Genomic DNA, 27,210 nt, shown 5'->3' with positions numbered 1-27,210 from the left:
ACTACTGCCCTATCGTCCATGACATGCAGATGGCATATAACTCAATTACAAGTAGGTAATATAATACTCCAATACATATGCTTACTAATATCGATGCAGTACCATAACAATAAAATCATAGCATAAGATGATAGAGAGAGAAAGATTCATACCTGTAACCTGCCCTAAAGAACCCTCGAATCCTCCCTCCTTCCAAAGCCTGCGATGGTAACGAGACTGCCCCAACCGTTGAGCGGGGCGATTCGCCCTGACATGACCAGGCTGATGGAAATGATGACATAACTCTACTTCTATTGTACAATCTTGGCGCCTATGCCCCTTCCATCCGTATCTGTCGCACTTAGACTTGCTGCGCACATCATCCCGCATTCCCTTCTTTCTTGTGCAACCATTTCGACCCCGTAGGTCTCTGGCACCAGCCACGACAGCGTCTAACTGTACAGCTTGCCGAGCTAGATCGGAAGCCCGCTTCCTCTTCCTCAGCTGACTATCTGAACCAATCTCCTGTTCCCGGGTTACTCTGACCATTTCACTCATCGCCTGTATAGCTGAGGCCCGCCTCTCGATCCCAACGACCACCCTATCGGTGACACGCCCAATGGTGTCGGGTAACTCTTTGCGGAGGGCCAGCAAAACCTCTGTAGCAATCCACTTATGTAATTGACTCCCCTGAAACATGGTACACCCTTTACACTTGATCCCAGACTATAAAAGCTAAAGGTAGGATCCTCCTTCCAGAAGGATCCTCGGGGTCCACAAACTTCGGGCTCCAAATGAGCCCCCACCTGCTTTGCTACAATCTCGGCCCGAAAGGCCTCAAGACGACTATCCAAAAGCTCCACAATGGCCTCCTTGACCGAACCGAATACCATAGGAGTCTGATCAATGACGTTACGCATAATTTCCGCTGCATACACTCTCTTATCCACTCACCAAACTGCCCGACTCCAGCGCCTGAGCCAGACCCCTCCCCGACACCTGAACTGCCAACTGGTATCTCTCGTAGCGTCACCAGAATGAAAACATGCCGCAACAACCATCAAGACACAAATAACTATAACTATCAGAATATACATCACTGCTGGGGAATCACAAACATACTCTACAAGTTCCTTAGTTTTGCCTTGGCCCCTCTTAAATCGAGTACGGATCCTCCGCTTTCAGTAGTACGGGCCTATACTACCTTCCACATCTATCCATACTTTCCTCAAGAGTTACCTCGACTCCACCAAGTCCCTTTCACTACTACTATTGCTCCCAGTACTAAACTCATCCTAGGCTTACCCTAGGGAAATCTCTGACCCCAACCCAGTCCTCAGCTGCTGAAGGTCTCCTCGTAATGCCAATTAGCCATCACCTGAATACCATCACATGTAACGAGGCTCAGATAATCCTTCGAGTAGAGGACTCGTCCCTACAACAGTTAGACTCAAACGAGAGATGCGCAGTAGGGTCAAATCCAGAACTCTGAGTTTAGTTAACCCAGATCACATGTGCCCTAACGTATTCACCTAATGGCTAAATCCCATCACTCAGAGTCCCACAAAGCACAAAGCAAGTATCATTCAGACAAAAGGAAAATTTAACCATAACATAATCAAGCAACCATATTCACATAACAAGAATCTGCACTAGCATGTGACATAAGCTCATAAATTCAGGCATAACCTAAATAGACTATCCTACTACTGTCTAAACAATACTATCATGTAGCTCAAAAGCACATATAACAGGCACATAAGGCATCCTTCCTAGATCCTTAGTCCTAATCTAGCATGCGGTTCTACTAAACTGATAGTCATAACATAACTTGTATGGGTATTTTGGGAGAAATTACTTGAGCTTCGCTGATTGCATGCACCACACCCTTTTTCTCTTTTCAAAATTCTTTTCCTCTTTTCTAAAACTCTCTCTTTTCCTAAAAATCCATCTTTACAAAAATCGATTTTCGTTTTGGAATTTTCTATACAGATTCCGTAGTTTGAGTTCAGACAAACCCGAAAGTGTGTCCAAATCCCTCAAACCTAGGCTCTGATACCAACTTGTAACGACCCAAAAATCCATACCAAAAATTTCGTTTTTAATTTAATAAACCAACCACAAGTGTCAACTATTCATACAAAACATATCACATAAGAGTATCATGACCAAAACATTATTTTGTTTTATCAGAGTAAATCAACCCAGGCTGAATAAAACAATGGTGTGTGCCATGCAATCACCCTGAGCTTTTCCGTCCGCTACGGGAAGTACCTGAAACCGAAGCTGAAAACTGTAAGCACGAAGCTTAGTGAGTTTCCCCCAACCTACTGTTGGATTAGTGTCTAAGTCCATAACTATTTTGGTATGTACTTGACCCGATGGTGCATGGTCCTTTTGGGTTGTCTTCACCAAAGCAACTTGATAGGATGAATTATGGAGAGAAAGGATTAATTATGATTTATTAATATATTATGAGAATAATATAGTAAAGGAGAAATCATATTGTTTAATTAATATTAGTCAAGAATTAATTGATAATTAATTTTGTGGCTAATAGAGATTAATTAAACTTAAGGGACTAGAACTGTAATTATAAGATAATTGCAATTGGGCTATGGATTACTTAATAATATATATGTTGGACGAATTCTATGGGGAAGCCCATTAGAAATCGTCCAAGGGATATGCTAAAGGAATCCATGGGCTGCTTAGGACTTAAGCAGTCAGATTAGGGTTTCCTAGTAGAAAACCCTAATAGCCTACATGTATATATAGCACCCTTAAGCCCCAAAAACGTGGATAAGAGTTCCTCTAGGGTTTCTGGACGTTTTGGGCAGCCTGCACTCTCCTTATTCTTCATCCTCTTGCTCTTGGTGTTTGTGAACCATTAGAGGAGTGACAATTGTAACTCTAAGCTTTCTAAAGTCATTATAAGGAGGAATTGAGATTGTTATTGCTACATAACAATCAAAGGTAATTCTCTAAACCCTAATTTCAGTTTATAATATGTTAGATCTAAGATTGTAAGTCTTGGATACATTGCATGTACAATAGAGAAACCTATATCCAAGTATTAGGGTTTGCATGAGCACATAGGATGTTCTTATGGCTAAAACCCATCAGTGGTATCAAAGCCTTGATTGGTTTCTATTGTATGTGATGCTATGTTGAATTATTAACTGAAAATCGATTTCTGGCCTTCTGTTCGAACTGACTCGGCGAGTCACTTCATGGACTCGGCGAGTTCCAATGTGTGACTCGGCGACTCGGAGCGTCAGATAGAGGGAATTTCGGATTTTGTTGCTGTTTTGCTTAAGGATAATTACCATATTCGTTTTAAACTTATAAAATATGATTTTTAATGTTTCTAAAAGATTATCCTTGCCAAAACACAAGATAATTACCAATTGATTAGATAATAACTTCCTTATATGATTAAAGATTGATTATTTGTATTAATTGGGTAACTTATCTTGCAAGGAATTGAAATTAGGTCAAATATAGATAATGACAAAATTAATTGTTTAATTTCTATTATTTGTTATTTGATCCTTGTGTTGTGAAAAAGTTTCAATTGTGCCCATGTAAGTTTTATTGTTTAAATTTGAACTTAAAGGTTTTGTTTTGAAATTTAAATAGTTAAAACCCTAATGTTTTTGAAATGTTCAAAACTTGCCCTCAAGTTTTTGAATTTAAAAGTTGATTAAAAGTTAATTTAGAAATGTTAAATTCTAAAACCCTAGTATTGTTTTGAAAAGTTCAAATCACACCCTTATGGTTTTATTAATTAATTAAAGTGTATAATTAAAGGAGGTTTAATAAATCCATAAAGTTTTGGTCTACAATTTAATTTAATTAAAAGTATAATTATTAAATTTGACCACCTAGTATTTTAAAAGTGTAAAATACACCCTATACTATATATAACATTAAAAGTCTAATATTATATATATGTATGAGTAAAAGTCAGTCTTACCGTTAGTAGGCCTCATTCACGAAGCTGGTCTATAAGGGGTGTTTAAGAAAATTGCCTATAAAATGGCGATTGAATGGGTATCCACTCTTACCCATCGCACTCTTGACTAGTGGAGGGTCGTTAGCCGAACGGGTAGGATAGGACATAAACCTTCCATTTTAAGTAGAATGAAGTACACAAGTAACTAAATGTTTTTACAAATTCCCAATCTTAGTTACTTTAGGAAAAAGTGATTTGATGCAATTCCATGAAATTACACTTTGTACCCTTGCGAAGACGTTAGTGGAGCGTGTGTGGTTAACCGGCACACTAAATGGTTCTAAGCAAAGGTAGCAAAGGGTGACTCAATGTTTGTCATAGTTCGGTGGAGCGTGTGTGGTTAACCGGCATATCGAATAGGTGACTGTAACATGTGGGGGCACCATGTAAGTTTGCATGGTTATTCACACCCTGTTTTGTGATCCTCGGCATCCCAGTCACAAATCGAGGGGCATATCGAGATTTAAACATGCCATTGAAAGGTTCAATGAATCTCAAAGGATCTAGGAGTTTTCAAAGCATTTAAAACTTAAACTATTTTTCGTTTTCTCATGGTGGAAAATTAGTGAATCGTCATTCACTTACCTTCAAATGTTCTGCAATTTGGGTTACGGTATCCCTCTCCCAAAGTTGTAGAGTATTGTGTTGGGTCCTAGCCTTAGTATCTCATTTGAGTGATTTACTAAGGACTCAATCAATCAACTAACTTGAATTTATTTTTCTCCCGTTTTGTAGATGTCAAAGTATGACAACTATGGTCTTCCCAAATCCCGTGGAACAAGCTTTCCACATAAAGATGATATTCCACGATTCGATCGAGGAACAAGAGATCATGCTTTACTTCCTCCACCACCTCCAATTATTCTCCCTAACCCACAAGTTCGAAGGCTTGAAAAGTTCAAGCTCACTGAAGCCCTTTTGGCAAGTAAACATGAAGAAGGAAAGTCGGTGTGTGCACACATCCTAAAGATGAAGTCACACATTGATAAGTTAAGAATGTTGGGATCCGTTGTCCGTGAGAAGGTAGCTGTTGACTGGGTTCTTCAGTCACTTACTAACTCATATAGTGAGTTCGTAAGAGAAAGTACTATATGATGAACCACGACATGACCCTTATAGATCTCACCTACATGCTTATTGCTGCTGAATCAGCAATGGTTTGGCACACTGGAAAAGCAAAGTTGATTGGTGAATTTGCCTTCCAGACCTCTATGGATATAGGCAATGGAAACGAAAGGCATGCCATGATCGAAAAGTTTGATCATAAGAGAAAGGCAAAATCTGAAGTAGTTCCATGTGCTGTTCCAAAAGAGTCAATTTGCTTTTATTGCCAAGAGAAGGGGCATTGGAGACGAAGCTGTCCTATTTACCTAAGAGATCTAAGAGATGGGAGAGTCAAAACGTATGGCTCTGCTTTAGGTAAAATCCATTAACTAACTCTTTTAAGTTCCTATTCTAGATTCTAAATACATAATGTGATAAGATTACATTTGATGTTTTGTAGGATCGAAGAAAAGAGAGGAAGCTTAAGGGAAGAAGTGAGCGGAATCTAATCGTGAAGAAATGGATTTCGATCGCATTGCTTGAAGATTGGATTCTTAAGCTACTACTTGGAGTTAGAATAGATTGCTATGAAATATGTATTAACATATTTTTTCAATGAATTGCATTGTAAGGACAAATTTTTCCGCAATAAAATAAATTTCGATTTTATATTATTTATTTATCCTTGCAATGGCGTATATGAAAAATTGATGTTTGAAGCAATAATGTATTTGATTCTTAATTATGTTGTTTGTGGAAATGTCGAGAATTTACCGAATAAGGAGAGTTTCTCATCGCCCAAGTTTCAATTGGACATAAACTTGGAATCATCCAACTTGGTTGCACAATGAATCAGAAATTTCATATTTAGAAATTAGACTAATTCATTGACAAAGTGTCAAGTGAAGGACTAAGAGATCTAGTACACAAAGTTGTGTGTTGATCAAGTCCGCCATAAGAGTGACAAAGATATTCGTCATGATTTACTAAAGGTTTAGTAAATATGATTATACTTATAAGATTAAGTGTAATTCTAAATTGATTGAAAGAGTTTAAATCAATGGCAAAACGAATAAGAAGAATCAAGTAGGCAGAAAGATAAAAGTTTCTCTATTCTAAGAAGAAGGGAGAGTACCTTTTATTATGTTTTATGATAGGTCTTACTGATTAAGAACCATATCACAATTGATCCTCTAAGTGAGTCTTAGTACAATTGTATGTCTGAGAAGAGGAATCAAGTATTGAAGAAATGGTTAAATCAAGAAGTCAATCACACTTTGTTCCAAAACAAGTCTTAGAGTTAAGATTGTGACATTAAGTGACAAGTCTTAAGAAGGTTTATAACATTCATCAAATGTAGAATTTGGAAAAGGGTTTTCTTATTCTTGCACATTTGAAATTGGTAAGTTGTGATGTCTTGGATAAGACAAAGACCAACTAGGACCAATTTGTGAAGTGTTTTGTCTTGATAAAAGCAACACTAACTCTTGAATATTTGTTTGTCGAGAAATGTTTATTGACGAGAGAATCTTATATGTCAAGGAGTCAGTGGGAGTCTTAATGGTCTTGAAAAGTTTCAAGAACTAATCAAGAATAAACCTTATCGATCATCACTAGCACACGAGTTGAGGTTTACAACCTATCGTGTCGACACTATCTTGTTTCTGTGCCGTTCCAATTGAGTTAATTATGCATGTGAGTTCTACGAGTTCTCATTTGAACGCATAAAATGCAAGTACCTTGATCAATGGAAAGTACATTGATAGGAAAGGGTGAGCTGCTTAACTACTTGGAAGACATGGTGGGCACTCGTGTTACCATAAGGCAAGAAATCAAGATTCAGAAAGTTTGGTCCATATGAGTTAGGATTTGTCGCAAACTTTGGTTTTGACAAATTCGCATGGATAGGAACACATACACCGTTAAAATCTAAGTGTCATAAGATTCCATCCTTCATGAAAATGACTGTGAGGAAATGCTTTCACTAAGAGAGATTTTAAGAAGATAGTGATTGTGAAAATTGTATTCTCGAATTCGATTATGGTTACGGTATCCCTTTCCATGATTCGAATTGTGAGATTTGGCAATTAGTCTGAATTGTTTAGACACACATATGAACTATCTAAGTCAAAGGTGTATAAGTTTGAGAAGCTTAGATAAAGGATTATCAAAGCATTAGGTATTAGAAATATAAACTTAAGAAATTCAATAGGTATTGTTTTCCGGAAGTTAAGCTGTTTCTGAATACATGTCAAAGCTAGTGGGAGCATAAGAGTTATGCTTATATGATAATAATCATCATAGTGGGAGCATAAATGTTATGCTTGTATGATTATTAAGGCAAGTATTGCAAGTTAGCAATATTAATTATAGAAAACAAGAGTTATACTTTGCAAAGTCGTAAGGGTTGAAAAGTTGTTTTGCTATAATTAAGGGAGAGAATATCATGCTTCATTTCAAATCTAAAGGCTTAGGTTGTGGAATGTTCATAAATTTAGTCAAGGATACATAGTGCGTTCTCAAATTTCGATTATGATCATGGCATCCCTCTTCATAGTTCGAATTGTGAGAACGTGACACATAAAATATTATGGCAAAAGATTGATAAAGTATCGTATCTTTATGTAAGACATTATGCATCGTGTCCCATACGCTTCGGGTAAAGGATCGATTGCAAGTGCTATAATATTTGACCATTCTAAAATTTTCCTAATGTCTAGCACATTAAGAGGGAAAAAGGACAAGAATCGGTTTTGACTAAGATAATTAAACAACTATCAAAGGACGATCCAAAGCTCGCTGAGGATTGGTCGCTTGTGAGTAGTTGGAAGTATAGTATTGGATGGACCATATCGACATTATTATGAATAGATAAGATTCTATTAAGAATGAGTTGTCATATGGTAAATATGGAAATGGTTCCATATTGGGAGTTGGATATTGAGAGTCTATGTCTAGATTAGAAATTTTATGCAAAAGGATGTTCAAAGGAATGTACTTTGAGTGAGAGACATCACGTCTATGGAATTGTATTGTAACAATCTCAAATAGAGGACTTTGAAATTTCATTAGCAATAGTCATTGTGACTTTTGTGCTATGACATTACGAAAGGATCATTGCATAAAATGTTAGAATCTAGCATATTCTATGAGTGGCAAGAATTGGATATTCTTATATTTGTGATAAGGATTGGGAGTTGTGAAATGAGTATGATTGGAAATGTGTTCATTTGATCTATTTCACAAAGTAAGGACCGTAGGTAAACATTGTGTGCATGCTAAGAGCATGGGACAAGTGTAGTAATAATTCAAGTAAGAAGTTGATTACCCGAAACAACAAATAATGAGTAATCAATATGGTGATTAAATAAAATGTTTATTTATACCCAGAGTTTGGGGCCATATGGGATTAGTATTATTCTTGTGTTTCACTTTGCATGTTTTGACTTCCTGAATAATTAATTATTTCAGAACAGTCAAATTATTCGAACGGACCACAGTCGTTCATATGTTGGAAGTAGGTATGAATGAAGACTGTCGTGAATTGGTGTGTGGATTGTCTAAAGTGTATTAGACATAAGCAATTGTTTGCTGCAACGTTCATGAGTGCTTATGAATATGATTTGAGCATTGGATTAAACCCACGCTCACTTGGATCACTTCATGAATTGTATCACGAGTGATTGGTGAGACAATAACATCTTATATATATTCTTGAAACCGAGATGTGTGAGTTGTATCTTGCGAGTCGGTTGCACATTGATAATATGTAAACGCACCAGTAACTTGGTGTTATAAAACATATTGTTGTGTGTAATTCGGTAAGTGAGTGCAAGCGAGCATTGAGTCAAAGTTTATCCGTTCCTTTTATCCAAAGTAGGATAAAAGAGATATCTTTGGGCCCCTCGATGATTTAGTGATGGAACCTAAGCGCTTGGCCAAGCCGAGACTAATTTGATGTGATCAATTGTAGTCTGTTGTCAGTCGTCATAAATCGGAAGTCGGGAAACAGTATAGAGAGAATGATTCGAATTCATGTCTCACGTCTATACGATATCTAGAATGGAGGAATATATGATCCCTTATCTAAAGGACAAGCTTCTGATAAGATCAGAGTTGACAACGGCTTTTGAAAGCTACGATTGCAGATCAGGATCTGAAGTCATACGCAGAATAGTTATTAGACTTGTCTAAGTGGGAGACTGTTGGATTAGTGTCTAAGTCCATAACTATTTTGGTATGTAGTTGACCCGATGGTGCATGGTCCTTTTGGGTTGCCTTCACCAAAGCAACTTGATAGGATGAATTATGGAGAGAAAGGATTAATTATGATTTATTAATATATTATGAGAATAATATATTAAAGGAGAAATCATATTGTTTAATTAATATTAGTCAAGAATTAATTGATAATTAATTTTGTGGCTAAAAGAGATTAATTAAACTTAAGGGATTGGAACTGTAATTATAAGATAATTGCAATTGGGCTATGGATTACTTAATAATATATATGTTGGACGAATTCTATGGGGAAGCCCATTAGAAATCGTCCAAGGGATATGCTAAAGGAATCCATGGGCTGCTTAGGGCTTAAGCAGTCAGATTAGGGTTTCCTAGTTGAAAACCCTAATATCCTACATGTATATATAGCACCCTTAAGCCCCAAAAACGTGGATAAGAGTTCCTCTAGGGTTTCTGGACGCTTTGGGCAGCCTCCACTCTCCTTATTCTTCATCCTCTTGCTCTTGGTGTTTGTGAACCATTAGAGGAGTGACAACTGTGACTCTAAGCTTTCTAAAGTCATTATAAGGAGGAATTGAGATTGTTATTGCTACATAACAATCAAAGGTAATTCTCTAAACCCTAATTTCAGTTTATAATATGTTAGATCTAAGATTGTAAGTCTTGGATACATTGCATGTACAATAGAGAAACCTAGATCCAAGCATTAGGGTTTGCATGAGCACATAGGATGTTCTTATGGCTAAAACCCATCACCTACCACATACCAAACACATAACTACATACTGTAAGTACAGGGCCACGCCCGCTACCTTGGGTCCCGCCTGACTATGAGCCCAGCTCGGTGTATAGATCTGTATCTCTCAGGCCCCGTATGTCTATGGGCCCCACCCGCCTTTGGTCCCTGCCCACTAACATATAACATATAACATTACACATAATCTATAACTACTCTACTGCATTCCTGTGCTAAGGCCTCGCCTGTCTTGGGCCTCGCTCCTGTCCTGCTATTGATGATTGCTGGAACCCCGTCCATACTCCTACTGATAGTGAGATACGGGCCCCCGCCCGCACTCACTATTCTCCTATCTCGGGCCTCGCCCCTGCCATACTACTACTGAGATACAGAACTTCATCCGTACTCTGCTAGTGATGAGATACGGTACCTCGCCCACACTCATCTCCCTACCAGGCACATACAAGTATCAGACAGACAATAAATATACTCTATCATACAAACATTCCTTGGGCACCCTCCCGACCTCGGATCTTGTTCCGGAATATCATACTTGCATATAGTGCCAAGGGCTAACCCCCGGGTCTTCCTACTCATAACTTCATGGTCCGACATTGTGGCCGTAGACCCATCCACACAAAGGGAAACTAACCTTGCACTATTGTTTTCCTGCTAAAATCCCTCGGCTGCTATCTGACAAATCCCCGGGTTGTTGATCCTTCGGCTCTCCAAGCTATCCATAACACAATACACTTAGTCGAATCCAATAATCCATCATAGGGTAGAATGGCCATTCTACCCCTGGGCCAACCTGGTCCATAGCTAAGGCCCAACACTAAACAAACTCCCCAAGTCCATTAGTGGCCCACTAATGGCCCAATTTGCTACATTGGGCCTAATCCCTTTATTGGGCCTTATCCTAAGCCCAAATATATCCTTGGCCCAAAATAACCTGACTTCTGCCAACCCACTAAGGCCCAAAGGTCCAAAGTCCCAAGCACACCCCACACCGAGGCCCAAAATCACCATAAGCCCACTTTGATGAGTACGTTGGGCGTACTCACATGTATGCTAAGCGTACATGCCAAGTTGCGAGTACGATGGGCGTACCTGCACGTACGCTCATCGTAATTCCCTCTATTAAGACACTTTTCCATTAAGTGCTTATTATTCCATTTCAGAAGCTACAATCATAGGTCTTGTTCCATTTCCACGTCTTAATCCATAAAGTCACTAACTTGGTGACTTGCAATCCACCAAACAAACCTAAACTCAAAATGTGGCAACAAACTTCCATAAAAAAGGCTAGATCTCATGCAATAACTCATAAGGACCATTAAAATCGAGACTTTACTGCTCATGGGACATTTTTAGCTCTAAAGGTGGAAATCCCAAGCTTGGAGACGAAGTTATACCATAAAGGTCCAATCTTTGGACTTAGAAAGATCCCAAAACTTCCTACATCTAGATCTAAGCTTCTATAAGGATAGTTAGAAGCATTATACCTTCCGGGGCTTGCAAATGGGCTAGAGAACTTGGATCCAAAAGCTCTTCCTCGATCTATGGGACTTCAAGATGATCCCTCCACTCCAAGAACACTAAGATGCACTCAAAATGACCTTACAAGCTTCAAGAACACTCAAGAGGATTAGGGTTTTTGTGGGAGTTGTCTAGGGGTGAAATGGAGGCTGAGGCTTGGGGCATAATGTTCCTTATATAGTGGCAAACCCTAAAAATAGGGTCTTTGGACACTGGACGTATGTTGGGCGTACATCCTGTACGCTAGGCGTACGCCCCCGCGCACCCGCGACTAAGCGACCCACTACGCTGGGCGTACCCACGCGTCTCATTTTGCATGCATGGCTCTTCTTGCCTGCTTTTCCCATTAAGGGACCATTTATGTCAATATTTTCAAAGTGCCCTAACTCCTTCATTCTAAGTCCGTTTTCAACGAACTTTATATCCACGAAAAGGTGGCAAGAAGCCCTACGCTTCTAGCTGCATATGTCAGCCCCAAAACTTTCTCTAAATAACTCCAATCCCATAAATGACCAAAACGCCCCTAGCTTTGGTTTCTGAAATCGACGAACGAATACTTTTAGAACAGGGTGTTACAGTCCCACCCTTCTTCTTGCTCTACAGTGGCAATGTTTCCTTCATCGACTTGTTTCATCGGGCAGTTCTTGGCCATGTGACCCTTACGTCCACATCTGTGACATTTATAAGGAAAGTACTTTCCATTAGTATGTAGTTTTCGGTCACCATATACTTCCTCGTGTCCCTGGTTACTTGGCTTCTTGTCACCATGATCATTATGCTTGTTTTTGTTGTCGTTCTTATTCCAACCTTTCTGCTTATTATCTGACTTATGTTTTCCTTTGCTTCTTTCTACATAGAGTGCTTCATCTTCTGTCTTAGATGTCGCACCCATGAACATGCTTCCAAACTGTTTGGCCTGGGCCTCTTGACTGGTCAAAAGATTCTCAAATTCACTCAAGGATGGTTGTGTAGGCCACCCTTGTATCGCAGCCACAAAGCTCCTGTATTCCGGCTTGAAACCATGGATGATGATACGTTTCATCCTAGGTTCTCTAATCTTTCCCTGTGGAGCAAGTTCACCAATTTCCCTTCACAACGTTTTGACTTTGTGGAATTACTAAGAGATTGTTAGATCTCGTTGTGATACCGAAAGCAATTCATTTTTAAGAAATTGCAATTTCGTGTCGTTCTTCTTTGAAAACAAAGTCTTCAACGCATCCCATGCCTTTTTTGGTGTAGTAAGGTCCCGTATATGTTCGAGCAACTCCTCTTCGATCGTTGTTTTAATGATAAACAACGCCTTCTCGGACTTGACTCTCCATTATTGCTCCATTGGTGTCAATCCTTGGTTCTGTGGTGTTGGCTCCGTCAACTACTTCCCATGGCCAAGAAGATACGAACTCATGCACGTAGACCACATGTTGTAATTTGAACTACCCAACCTCTTAACACCACCGATTGCTTGGAACTCCGACATATTTTAGCTGCAACAATTAACCAATCTCTGATATCGGTTGTAAAAACAAGATGACCAGAATTCAAGAGCAGACTAATGAAACTACACACAGACAATTTGTGGCAAGTGTCGTTTTCTGATATTCAAGGGAAAACAAAGAAAACCAAAGTGCTTACAACTTGACTACATACTAAAATAAAGGGAAAGCTAGTGACTAAATAACCCAAAGAAAACATAACTAACAGACCACTACTTTACCGCTACTAAATAAGGAGACCACTACTCACTAAAATGACCAAGTAAATAAACATGTGGAATAAACAACAAAATAAGAAAATGGATTTGCACACTCACGTGACATGATGGACTTTAATATTGTAGGGTATGTTCTAATTTCATCTAATGATTCTGTTTTTTATAATTGTTCATTGAGTTGATTTTTGAAAAAATTGTAGGGCTGCTGAATTTGCGATTTTTAAGTTGAAAGAAATGGGAAAGATTACTCAAGAAGACGTTTTGCTTATTTTGGAAGAGTTCAAGAGTCTTGATGTGGATGACTCTGGGACTTTGTCCGCTTCTGATATTTATCTTGCCCAATCATAAAGATGAACAAGTTTAAAAGGAATCATGAAACTCTTACTCACCTTGTTTCAATTTCATGTATTTTTGGCGCCAAAAGTTGTAAACATGTTTGTTTGTGTATCTTCTTCTATAAATGTTGTAAAAAGCAAGTAAGATCTTGCATTTTCTTCGGAAATTTGTAAAAAGGAATATACAAGGTTGTTTGGACATGTTTTGTTTCTATGTAAATCTTAAATGTTTGATGTTTTACACAAAGCAGTTTGAATTTTATGGTTAATTAAAGTCATCTGTTCTGCCTTTTATTTTCACTCCATGAGGAACATGTTTTTATCCCAATAGATCAATTCATATGTTACATGTTGGACACAATGCACATTTTAATACAATTTGAGGTCAATCCATTTTATCGACAATGAACTATACCAATTATGCATGGAATATATATATATATATATATATATATATATATATATATATATATATATATATATATATATATATATATATATATATATATATATATATATATATATATATATATATTAAAAAAAAACAAAAAAAAACGAAGTGCAAGTCTACACGATGTAAAATACTGCTCTACCATGTAGCTGAAGCATCTAAGATGATGTGTTTGTGTTTAATCTAGGTAATTAAATTTTAATGATGGTTACATAATCTTGAAAAGTTTTATTGAATGAATAAGGTTAAAAGTGATCTCAGATCTTGGCCCTTACTTTCTTTTTCCCCGATTGTGTTGCCATTAGCTCTCGAATTCCATTTTGGGATTCAAAAAGATACTCATGAATTTCATCAAAATAAGGTTTAGTCGTACTCCTAACGTCTTCAATCCACTTTTTCACTTTCTTGTAAGGGCTTAATATACGATGGTAATCCTCCTCACTCAAAAGCTAAACACAAAAAATATTTAGTTACAATTAACATAACATAATTGAAGCTTTTTGTAACATTAACTTATAATAAGATTATATACCTCAAGTTGCATGACTTGACATGCTAAACTGAGATCAGCAATTGATGGTTGAGTGCTTCCACCCAAAAACCTTTCATCTTTTAACCAAACATTTTCTAACTTAGACAAAGATCTCAAGAGTATCTCTTCAGCTTGAATTACTATATTAGGGTTTGAAGGGATGCCATTTAGTGGTAACAGGATACTGTTGGATACAAGTCCAGCTGACAACCAAATTATGAATTAATTTTTTTTTCTTACTATTTGCAAAAAATATTACTATAAAGAAAACTACTTATCACCTGCACCACGTCGAAGATATGAATGATGCCAATCTAAAATGGAATGAATCTTAGCTCTTTTGGATGGATCAACAGGATACCTATTTGTCTAATCAGTTTATATATATATATATATATATATATATATATATATATATATATATATATATATATATATATATATATATATATATATATATATATATATATATATACATGGAGTTAATTGAAGATTAAGATTTTTTTTTTTTGACTCACCAGTGACTAGCCACTCCAGGAAACGAAGAAGATAAATGGATAAGAATGGCGTGACTACAAAACACAACATAAAACAAATAAATCGAGATAGATAGATAATAAGAATTACTTGAATATATATATGAAATGAGATGCAAAGGAAAAAACCTTTCAAACAGCTTCAAATGTCCATCAACTATTGCCGGAATTTGGCGCATGGGACTTAATATTGCTATATATACATATATAAAAGAAGAACATTTTGTAAGGTTCTTAAAAAATTAAATCACTTATCTTGATAATGAATGCAAAAGATGTGCAACAAATTAACAAACCTCTATATTCAGGGGAGAAATGCTGGCCTTTCAAGACATCCACTTGAATTTCCTCAAAATCTATCCCGTTTATCCTTCAAATAACATCAAAAAGATTATTATATTATAAATTGTTATAGAAATAAATTTATATAACCCAACCCGAATTAAACTTAACATGTTTGGCTCATCTCAAGATAATCTATTAATTAATTGCTTCAATATATACTTGTAGTCAGTCACAAATCACAAGTCAAGAAGGAAAAGGTTGGTATTTACTATATATATTGAGGAAGATGACAGAAAGGGAATTTCATGTAAAGAGTAATTAGCAGAAAGTTAAGAGGAAAGAGGAAAGAAGATAGATTGATTACTTGCAGAAGATGAGAACTGCACGAGATGGTTCAGAAATTCTATGAACATATACTTTCAGCGCCATGTTAATTAGTTTCTCTCTTTCTCAGGAATCAATGGCGCATGCGCAGATCAAATCAGATGTTTGGAGCTTGATGTATCTAAGTTGAAGCTGATTTTGATAATTAATATGGATCCAGGAATTAATTTTTTTTAACACTGACATGATCTTTGATTATTTTATGTGCCACGAGACCCATGAGGCTAAAACTGTGAACGTTCTCACAAGTGTATAGAAAGTATAATGGGATTTATTCTTCAGCAAGTGGATACGACACTTGCAATTATTATTTCCAAGATTTGCCTCAGCTTTGTGATTAAATATTTGAACTGACACGATGGAGACGATCTCGTCGCTGGAAACGTTGAATTTGTTTCTTCTCCGTTCTTTGAATCCAAACCGTACATGGAGACACTGCCGGAAAAGGAGAAGAGGAGAGTCCAAATCAATTCCATTGCAGAGGATGATAGTTCGATCTGGGTTTAAGTTTTCGATTTTGGTTCGATTTAAATCTGCTTCAATTCTTCTCCGATCTGAATCTACTCTCTAGTAACCTCTACTGCGGTAGTCTATGGGTGCGAGTTTCAGTTGTAAATACAAATCTGAATGGGGTTTTGATTAGTGCTAACGTAATACCTTCATGATCAAATTTCTCGGATGGGTTTTTGATTTCTTTGAAGATTTTTATGGGCTTGATTCGATTTTTGTTGTTTTCAAATATGGAATTTAGTATTGAAAATGAACTTTTTTATATACCATGAATAAGAGATGTACATGTATTTTTACAAGAGAAACAGAGACCGCCTAATATATATCCACACAATAAGGAAACAATATATACACATGAATATATCAGCTAAAGATTAGGACTACGACTCCAAGACTCATTCTCTTTGACCGAGTATATTGTTGGTTATTACCCCCGGCAAGCTCAAGTGGAGGGGAAACTTGAAGCTTGGATCTGATTGTAGCAATGCATTCTTTTGCCAAAGGTTTAGTGAATATGTTTGCTAGCTGGTCAACAAAAGAGACTCAGACTTGAAGATTGCCACTATCAACCTGTTCTCGAACAAAGGGAAAGTCCAAAGCTATGTGTTTGGATCTAGAGTTGATTACACGATTTTTGCACATGAAGGAAGCACCTACATTATCACAGAGAATGATAGGGGGCTTAGGGAGAGTGGCATGAAGATCACAGAGAAGATGTTGGATCCATAATAATTCTGCTGCAGTATATGCCAAAACCCTGTATTCTGCCTCTGTACTTGATCTAGCTACAACTTGTTGCTTGCAAGAGGTCCAACTAATTAAGTTCGAGCCATGAAAAACGGCAAACCCATATGTGATCTACTATCATCTTTGTCAGACATCCGTCCATAATCAGAATAAGCTAATAATGAGGGTGCCTTGTTAGGGTGAAAGTGTAGACCATGGTGTAGAGTTCCATTGAGATACCTTAAGATGCGCTTGACAGCTTGCTAGTGAAGAATAGTGGGTGCGTGCATGAACTGGCAAACCCGGTTAACAGCAAAGGTAATGTCGGGACGAGTTATGGTTGCATATTGGAGTGACCCGACAGTTTGTCTGTATAGTTTAGGTTCAAGAAAAGGATCACCATGAAGTTGAAATGGAGTAGAAGGATCAACTGGTGTGGTATTGGGCTTGGAGTCTAGCATCTTGGTACAAGTTAGGATATCCTTAATATATTGGTGTTGAGAAAGGTGTAGACCAGAAGCTAATTTTGTAATGTGGACGCCAAGGAAATATGTGAGAATACCAAGATCTTTTAATGCAAATGTTTAATTAAGGTCATGGATAACTTATGGGTTATTTCCTGTGATAATAAAGTCATCAACATATACCAATATGTAGATGACAGCAGCATCAGAAGTATAAGTATGAACAAAAAGGGAGGTATCCGAATGACAAGCTCGAAAACCATGGGTGACAAGGTGATGCTTGAGGCAATTAAACCAGGCTCTAGGAGCCTGTTTTAGTCCATATAACACTTTGTGGAGTTTGAATACTGCAGTGGGATGAGATGGGTGTTGGAAACCACTGGGTTGCTCCATGTAAACACCTTCTGTTAAGACCCCGTTTAATAAGGCATTATTGATATCCAACTGTCGAATGGTCCAACTTTTAGATAAAGCAATAGATATGACTAACCGAATGGTAGTAGGTTTGATGATTGGACTAAATGTTTCAAAGTAATCGACACCCTCTTTTTGGCCGACTCCCTTAGCTACGAGTCTCACTTTGTACCTTGCAATCGAGCCATCTGAATGTCTCTTGATTCTGAAAAGCCATTTACAACCAAGAATGTTAGCATTAGTTGGACGAGAAACTAGGGTCCATGTCTTATTGCGAATTAAGGCATCATGTTCATTTTTCATTGCATTTAACCAATAAGTATTTTGAAGGGCTTGAGAAAGATTATGAGGTTCAGTAGTGGGTAGATTTGAGACGGTTGAGAGAAAGGCTTTTGGTTTTAGGGAATTTGTATGAGCACATGTAACCATTTGATGTTGGGTATTAGTGGCAGGTCGAAAGATGGTTGGAGGAGTGTGTTTAGCTTGAGAGCTGATTGCGGGACGCTGATGAGAGGGAGTATTGGGAATAGAGGGTGATGGTGAAGGGGTGGAGAATGATGTTGAAGTCGAGGAATCGGAAGGATTTTGAGTTAGCTCAGAAGGTGGGTATTGAAGCAATTGTGCTTGTTCAAGAAGCGAATTGAACGAGGTTTCTGTTGTCGAGGTGGGAGAGTTGGGCGGGTCACGAATTATGGAAGGAGTAGCAAATGGAAAAATATCCTCGTTAAATACAACATGTCATGAGATATAGATCGTGAACTAGGGCAATGAAGACATATGTATCCTTTATGTGATGTGTTGTAGCCTAATAAAACACAGGGTAGAGAACGAAAGTCCATTTTATGAGAGTTGTAGGGTCTTAGATAGGGAAAATATAGACAACCAAAGGTTCGTAGGAAGGCACAGTCAGTTGTTTTAATTTTTATGATAGAGTTTGAAGTAAGGAGAGTTGTAGTGAAGGGTGGGGGTGATGGTGCGATTATGGACATATGTGGCAGTTTTGTAAAGCATGTTCCCAATATTCTTGAGGAAGGCTTGAGTGTGCAAGTAAGGATAGCCCTTTTTCAACAATAACAGGATTTCAACGTTCGACAACGCCGTTTTGGGCTGAAGTTTGAGGACAAGTGATACGATGATTAATGCCACAGTTTTGAAGATAGGTAGAGACATTTCTAAATTCACCTCCCTAGTCAGATTGTAAGTTTTTGATTTCAGAATCAAATTGGGTTTTGATCATTTTGTGGAATTGGAGAAATGTTGATAGAACTTGAGATTTAGAGGGAAGAAATTAGATCCAAACAAACTTTATGAAGTCATCAACAAATAAAAGAAAATATTTATTGCCATTTATTGATAAAGATGGAGATGGACCCATGCATCAGAGTACATTAATTCAAATGGTTTGGAGCATGAAGCGTTAGTACTAGACAAATGGAATCTATGACTTTTGCCTAATTGGCATGGTTCACAAACAGAAGACAAAGAAGTGGTGGAAACAGGAAGTTGAAAACTAGAAACTAAACGCCTTAAAATGGCTTCATGAGGGTGAGCAAGCCGATTATGCCAGTCGGTCATTGACATGCGCACACAGGAGAGAGCCATGTTAGAGTGAGATTTATTTGATGGAAGCTCCAATCGATAGATACCATTGTCAACATGGCCTCTGAGGAGGGATTTGCCCTGCAAATTCTTAACACGACAATGATTAGCCCAAAATTCCATAGAGACATTGTTCTCTTTAGTGAGTTGGGAAACACTTAGAAGATTTTTGGTTAACTTGCAGCCGCCACCTTATGCCATCAGATCGTCCAAGCTGCCAACTGCTCTCCTCTATTCTCCGGTGCCACCACCATATCACCCCTCCAATCGTTAGCTGTCATCGCCACCTCTAAATCGACGTCGTGAGCTTCCATTTGAGTGCATTGTCGCCGCTGCCCGCTGTCATCGAAGCTGTGAACCACAGGGACCGACGAACCCGTGGTGGAGCCACCGTTCTTCTCTCCAGTGAAACGCCCCACCCCCTTCGCCATTTCTTCTTCGTCTGTGGCAGTGTGATGCCGCTGTGCCACATCCGCCAAAGGATTGGACGCTGTCATCATCTCCGGTCGTGGTTTCCGCCCTGAAGGGTGGTCGCGGACGTCACTATCATCATCCCGGTCGGAGACCGAGAACCTTTATCTTCTCCGTCCCCTTCTGTTGATGCTCCATGGTCACCGCCGCTCAGTGCGGCTGTGGAGTTTTGCTGCTGTCAATAGCCGCTGCTGCTGCCCGCCACTCCGAGTCACCGCCATTGCCATACGCCACCAGTTGGGTGGCTGGGTTCCGTTTATGAGCAGAAGACGTGTGGGTGTGTGTTATACTGTTAGTGTGTGCCATGTGTGTGGTTATCTTGGTTGGATTTCACAAGAGGGCCACCACCACCACCGTGAGGTGGTGGCTGCCACCATCTACCACTGCCGGCCACCACAAGGGTGGCTTTGTGTGTGTATTTTATTAGTATGTGTGTGTGTGTGTTTTATTAGTGTGCGTATATGTGTTATTTGGATTGTGTTGTAAATTGTAATTGGTGCTAGTATAATCAAAAGAAGCTCATATCCACCACCATGAGGTGGTGGCTTCCACCACTAACCACCGTGTTGGGTGGCGGTATATCTTGTTTGCGTTTTGACTCGTTTGGGATGCTTGGACAAAATGGGCCTAATGAAACCCTAGTGGGCCCAATGAAACCCTAATGGGCCCAATGCATCCCTAATTGACCTAAAAGCCCAACCATGTGACTAATGGGTTAGTATTGGGTTGGAAACCCTAATGAGGGTTTGGAAAACCCTAATGTCATGAAACCCTAATTTTGTGATTGATCGGGACTGCATGGGAATTATTTATTAAACTTAAAATATTAATTAATAATCATTTGCAAATTAACCTGTAACATCCTGTTTCGGATCGTCTGTGATTTAGGGTTCGTGGGCTGCAAATCGAGCATGAGGAAGCCTCGGGGCTGCGACGAGTTGCTAGAAGCGTAGGGCTTCCCGTCACCTTTCCGTGGATATGAGGTTCATTGGAAACAACCATATAACAAGGAAGTTATGACAGTTTGAAGTTTTGACAGGATAAGTCCCTTATTTGAGAAAGGTGGCAGCTGAGTACGCTGGGCGTACGTGTGTGTACGCTTAGCGTACTTACGTGCGTGAAATTGAAGCGGAGCCACCTAGTACGCTGGGCGTACCCAAGGGTACGCTGGGTGTACTAGGCACAATGTGAAAAACCCTAAATGAGGGGGTGTCCCTATATAAAGAATAAGATGACCTCGTTCCTGGCCACCATCCTCAGACAATCAACCCTCTCAAACCCTAAACACTCGTCCATTAAGCTTGTGTGTCCATTTGTGAGCTATTGAGTGATCTTGTGTTTCTTTGGAGTGAAGAAGGAGCCTTGAAGAAGAAGGAGTGGGATTACAGGCTTTGGATCTGAGCTTATCTGAGTTGGAAGCTTCATGTTGAGGTATAAAGCTCAAAGCTTTCTCACTCTTTTAATTTGTGCATCATTTTAGTGTATTTTAGGGTTACAGTCCCAAAGTTGGAGACTTTATGAGATATGGAGCTCCAGATTTTATTATCAGCTCCTTTGAGTATCTTAAGTGGTGTAGAGTCATAAAAATCGAGACTTGGACGTTTGAATCAACCTATGCATGAGATATGAGCATTTTGAGATAATAAAGTGAGAGTTTTGGGTGTTTGTGACTTTATCAGCCATGCAAAGGCTTAAAGTCATAGACTTTATGGAGTAAGAGCCTCTAGGGAGTCCATATCTATGATATGAGCTAAGGTCTTAACGGGTTAAGACCAAGAGAGTGAGAAAAGCCATACTGGACATACGCCGAGCGTAATCCTAGTACGCCCCATATACTGGGTTGGTGTCCCCGATCAGGTTTAGTGCATGTTTGTGTACGCTGATTGTACCAAGGGAGGTACTCCCCACATAACCTCATTGTGGGCTTTTTGGGCTAAATCTTATATTGGGCCTGAATCTTTGGGCTTGTGTACTAGAGATTTTGAACAGAGAAATATTATATATATGTGCCTTGGGCCTTGTGTTGGGCTTGTCACTTGGACTTGAGAGTTTGGCCTCGGGAAAGCCCATTCATTATTGGGCCTTGGTAGGCCCAATGAGTTTAGGTTATTGATGGGCTAGTTAGTGGACTACCTTTAGACCTAAAGAGTGAGGATTTGGACTTAGATCTTAATTAGGTAATTGTGGATTTTGGTCCAGTGTTAGAGGTCGGTGTAGCAGCAGCATCTATAGGAGCTGTTCATCATCCAAGGTGAGTCTTCTCACTATACTTTACCTAGAGTGGTAGCCTTTGTGTGACCGGAGGGTCTTATGTGCTTATATTGAGTAATTTGATATCATGCATTATGTCTTTGTGATTTATGATGTGTATTATTGTGAGCTTACTGATTTAGGACCGAAGGGTCCATCCTAGTTGTGGGACCGGAGGGTCCCACAGAGACACATTGATCGGAGGGTCTTATCTGAGTATAGCCATGAGAGGATAATGAGATATGTGTGGTATTTTTGGGGAACTCACTAAGCTTCTTGCTTATCGTGTTATGTGATATGTGTTTCCGGTTCTTCTCAGGATCACAGGAAGGCGCCGACTTGATTGTACACACAAGAGAAAGAGTTATGTTTTGAGGATCCTGGATTATTAATCAAACAATTATGGAGTTTCATTTTGTAAATTAAATAATTGGGATTTTTGTGAAATGTGTTATGAGAATTATGTGATTTAAAATGAAAATTTTGTTTGAAAATCTACGGTGTTACAAGTTGGTATCAGAGCCTTGGTTTGAGGGACTCTGATGTACCTTCGGGTGTGTCTGGACTCAATCTAAGGATTTGAGAAAAAATTTTCAAAAGAAATGACTTTTCTTAAATAAGAAAGAGCTTTAAGAGAAAACGAGTTAAAGCAGTGTGTACAATCAACCAGAGCCCGAACGGTGATTTCCCAAAATACCCTTACTTATTTGTGTTATGAGTTATCATTGAGATATTAGTGATGCATGCTAGAGGATAGGCTAGGTATTTCATATTTTAGGGCTAGAGTTGCCTGATTTGTGATGCCTTAGCCTAGGAATTTTTGCTATCCGTGATGTGCCTTGAGTATGTGCAGAGTAAGAGTATCCAACATGAATCTTTTCGAGAGAGCTTTGAGTAGAGGAGTAATCTAGGAGAGATACCTAGATGATCATTGGAGGAACCTACTGAGAGAGTAGTTAGATACCCATGAGGGGTAGGGTTGCTTGAGTTCGGTGATACATTTTGAGTGCGAATAGAGAAAGTGGAGTTGTAACCTAGATTGATTTTACGTGTTGGTGGAGATTATTCGATGCCCGAATGCTGCTTGCTTTGTTATTTGTGGAACTCTTCATGATGAGAGTCAGCTACTAAGTGAATATGCCGATATTCAGGAAGTAGATGGATGGCATCATAAGGAGTTCTTCAGCAGCTGATGGCAGAGAAGTGTGAGAACCTAGGAAGAGCCTAGGGAGTGACTTTAGTTAGGAGATTACGCTGATAGAGGAGGGTATTCGATGGGTAGCGACCAGGTGTATCGAGATTGGTGATCTAGAAGGTTGATCAGCTACTTAGAAAATCTGGGACGATCCGTGTGGAAAGTATGGGTAGATGTGGCAGGTAGTATGGGCCCGTACTACTGAAAGCAGAGGACCCATAATCGAAACATGGAGAATTCCAGAGGTTCTAAGTAGTAGATTGAGAGGTGATAACATGGTTCGAGTACCATGATTCGTAGCAAATTGAGAGGTGATAACATTGTTCGAGTACCATAACAAGGTTTGAGTACCATGATTCGTGGCGGTTAGTGCTTCAGAGTTTACCAGTTATCCCATTGTGATTGATTGGACTGAGAACATATATGATAGAGTGTGGGGCCACAGGGCTATGAAGAACAAGTTTCAATGGAGCATACCTTGAGAGGGAAATCGAGTTAGTTTCTGAGAGATTTTATTGGTGAGATATCAGTTGGAGTCCCAAGACTCGGGGATGAGTAGAGATGATGCTTATTAGAGGATCGCGGTCTGAGTCGAGAAATCGACTGATAGATGAGACATCACCTTCTGTGACCAGAGTTGCGCTATCCCTATTTCCTGGGAGAAGCAAAAGAGATAACGAGCTTTTGGTTTTAGAGTTTGGAGGTAAACCCCGTGGGCTGGCATAGGGTTGCAACCTTTTCACCAGAGTATTTGGGTAGTATGTCTATTGTGAGGTATTTCTTATACCATGAAGGAGTCATTAGTGGGGACTGAGATGGAAGAGACTAAGGAAAGTGCCTTTATGAGTAAGGCATGCTTTTAGCAGCAGTTTCAGGAGATTAAGAGGAGTATACCGGGGCAGTGGCCCTCGTTGATTGCATTGAGTATCGACTGTGAGAGTGAAGTCTATAGTTTCTATGATGATCCACATGCTGGAATGTGGGATGAGGGATCGGAGACGAGGTGTATGATAGTGCATTAATCCTGGATTGAGAACCATGACTAATTTGGGATAGTTGGGATACCCGGTGGTGTGTCGGTACGAGGTTTTGGGATGACTAGAGATAGTCACGTGGGGAAGATTTCGAGGATTTAATCTGAGATTCAGGATATTTGGAGTTGCTTGGTCTTTATCGAGAAGATCTGTAACAACCCAAAAATCACGACTAAAAATTTCATTTTTAAAACGTTACTTAAACCACAATTGTCAATCCATTACATAAATCTTAACATAAAACGAGTGTGTTAATTAAAAACATGTTCTTATTATCAGAGTAAAACATCCCAGGCCGACTAACTATAGTGTGTGCCATGCGATCATCCTGAGCTCTTCCCTCCGCTACCGGAAGTACTGGAAACCAAAACTATAAACTGTAAGCACGAAGCTTAGTGAGTTCCCCAACCTACCACATACCATACACATAACTGCATACTGCAAATACTGGGCCTTACCCATTTCCTCGGGCCTCGCCCGCTACAACAGGCCCCGCCCAACTTCGAGCCCCGCTCAGTGTACATATTTGTTTCTCTTAGGCCCTGCCTGTCTCTGGGCCCCGCCCGCTAAACATATACAAACATATAACATATTGCATAACACATAAACCATAACTACACTACTGCATTCCTGTACTAAGGCCTCGCCTGTCTTGGGCCCTGCCCCTGTCCTGCTACTGATGAGTCATGGAACCCCGTCCACACTCCTGCTGATAGTGCGATATAGGCCCAACCCACACTCACTCCCTTCCTAACTTGGTCCTCGCCCCTGCTTGGTTATTGATGAAATATGGAACCCCATCCATACTCTACTAATGGTGAGATACGAGACCTCGCCCACACTCACCTCCCTACCAGGCACATACAAGTATCACACAGACAACAAGTATACTCTATCATGCAAACTATTCCTTGGGCACCCGCCCGACATTGGACCTTGGTCCTGAATATCATACTAGCAAACAGTGCCTAGGGCTAACCCCCAGGTCTTCCTACTCATAACTACATGGGCCGGCATTGTGGCCGTAGACCCATTCACACATAGGGAAACTCACCTCAAACTGCTGAAGCTGCTGATAACCTTCTGGATGCTATCTGACAACCCTATGAACCACTGCTCCTCTAGCTCCCCGAGCTACCAATACTAATAATAACATTTAACCTAACTGTCCTCCAGAAGTCAACTAGGTCAACTCTGGTCAAGGTCCTTCTTAAGGTCAAAGTCAACGATTGAGTCAACTTCCAATTGAATCGACTCGCTGAGTTGTTCTACCAGCTCGTCGAGTCCATGCTCCTCAAATCCCAAAACAACCTCGACTCTACTCTTTGAGTCTAGCAACAACTCGACGGGTTCTCCATAAACTAACCATTTGGGACTATCTTCAACCGACTCGCCGAGTTGTTCTTCAACTCATCAAGTCCATCTTCATAAGCTAAGGAAATTGCCTTGGACTCGCCGAGTTCCTCCTTGAACTCGTCGAGTACCATGATCTTCATGTCCAAAATGGACACAGACTGGCTGAGTCCTTCTTTAACCCCACTCACTGATCCGACTCATCAACAGAAGGGTTTGGGTTTGCGGCCTAACTCGTCGAGTCCATGAACCGACTCGCCGAGTCCATCTTGTGACATCTCTATTTTGTCGATTACAGTCCATCCCAACACATCTAACTCATAGATCTGGACTCCTTATGCTAGCATTGCACATAAAGTTGCTAACTTTACGTGCATGCTAGGTGTTATGGGGCTAAAACACTTAATCCAAGCTTCAAAGAAAACCTAGGTCATGAAATGGGACTTTAGTTGGATAAAGCCAACTTTGAGCTTCTAAAGCTCAAGAGTGTCCAGATATGTGTCCAATCCATCCTCAAAGGCTTAATACTCAGATTAACCTTGGAAATGATTCCAAATGTGACCAAAAACAAGCTAGAAAGGGGATCTATCAATTGAAAGCTCAAGGTACAAACTTTTTAACTTCTAACAGTTTCCAAATCGATGTGAAGGATGGATCTACACCTCCTTCCTTGCTCTTTTCTTCCAAGCCTTCAAAATCCACTCCAATGGACCTTAATCTTCACCAAAAGCTCCAAAAATGAATTTGGTTGGCTAGGGTTTCGGGGTTCTGGACGAGAGACGCTGTAATGAACCCTAGGGAAGGGAATAAGATGCTTACATGGGGTACTAAGTCCCAGAATTAGGGCTTTCCCATCCCAGACCAAACTCGCCGATTCCACTCGCCGACTCGCCAAGTCGGCTACTTATTCTGCGACACGGAGTCCGCTTCGACTCGCCGAGTCATTCCTTGGACTCGACGAGTTGACCCCCTTTTGACTTAGGGTTTTCCTTTCCTTTCTTGGCCTTTTTGATTCTGGGTGTTACAAGATCATCGAGTGGTACGTGGTACGATTCAAAGAGTCAAGTATGATGTACCTAGTGAAATAGTCTATGGAGTAGATTTCTGGTATGCCAATTAGTGATGGTTCGAACCCTGAGTGGGGGAGAATTGGGTATTCTATTGAGAGGATCAACGATCCGTTCAAGTGCGGTTAGAGAACTGGTTATGGAGATCTGTGGTGTAGACACATGATACCTGGGTTATTGGTGGATGAGGCGAGGTGCAAGCCGACATGATGTATGCGTATGTGATTAAGAAAGGGTAAGTGAATCCACGGCAGGTGGCCGTTGGTTAGAGAATTTATTGTGGCCGGGGATTTTTCGGGTTTGCAAATGTTGTGTTCTAGGCGGTTGGGTCGCTG

General features: G+C 39.6%; 2 protein-coding genes across 2 annotated transcripts in view; one reads left to right on the top strand and one right to left on the bottom strand.

The window, feature by feature from the left end:
* LOC145059495 (two-pore potassium channel 1-like) overlaps positions 1 to 13,838 on the top strand; it is a 30,074-nt gene extending 16,236 nt beyond the window's left edge. The window contains exons 4-5 of the mRNA XM_079007342.1: positions 3,599 to 3,603; positions 13,470 to 13,838. Of these exons, the coding sequence (XP_078863468.1) occupies positions 3,599 to 3,603; positions 13,470 to 13,617 (153 nt within the window). The 3' untranslated portion in view covers positions 13,618 to 13,838. The remainder of the gene's footprint in view (positions 1 to 3,598; positions 3,604 to 13,469) is intronic.
* Positions 13,839 to 14,179: 341 nt separating this feature from the next.
* LOC145057906 (glutathione S-transferase T1-like) lies at positions 14,180 to 16,479 on the bottom strand. Its single transcript, XM_079005817.1, has 7 exons — positions 15,773 to 16,479; positions 15,420 to 15,493; positions 15,253 to 15,316; positions 15,106 to 15,159; positions 14,869 to 14,948; positions 14,588 to 14,790; positions 14,180 to 14,504 (listed from the first exon to the last, which is right to left on the bottom strand). Exons 1-7 carry the CDS (start codon positions 15,835 to 15,837, stop codon positions 14,313 to 14,315), a joined length of 732 nt encoding a protein of 243 aa, XP_078861943.1. The 5' UTR covers positions 15,838 to 16,479; the 3' UTR covers positions 14,180 to 14,312.
* Between the last annotated feature and the right edge of the window lie 10,731 nt (positions 16,480 to 27,210).

This window comes from Lactuca serriola, chromosome 6 (genome assembly GCF_051521515.1).
Source record: "Lactuca serriola cultivar US96UC23 chromosome 6, Lser_US96UC23_V15, whole genome shotgun sequence".
In the NCBI taxonomy this organism is placed as follows: domain Eukaryota; kingdom Viridiplantae; phylum Streptophyta; class Magnoliopsida; order Asterales; family Asteraceae; genus Lactuca; species Lactuca serriola.
Note: the sequence above shows the minus strand (reverse complement) of the source record. Positions and strands in the feature narration are given on the sequence as shown.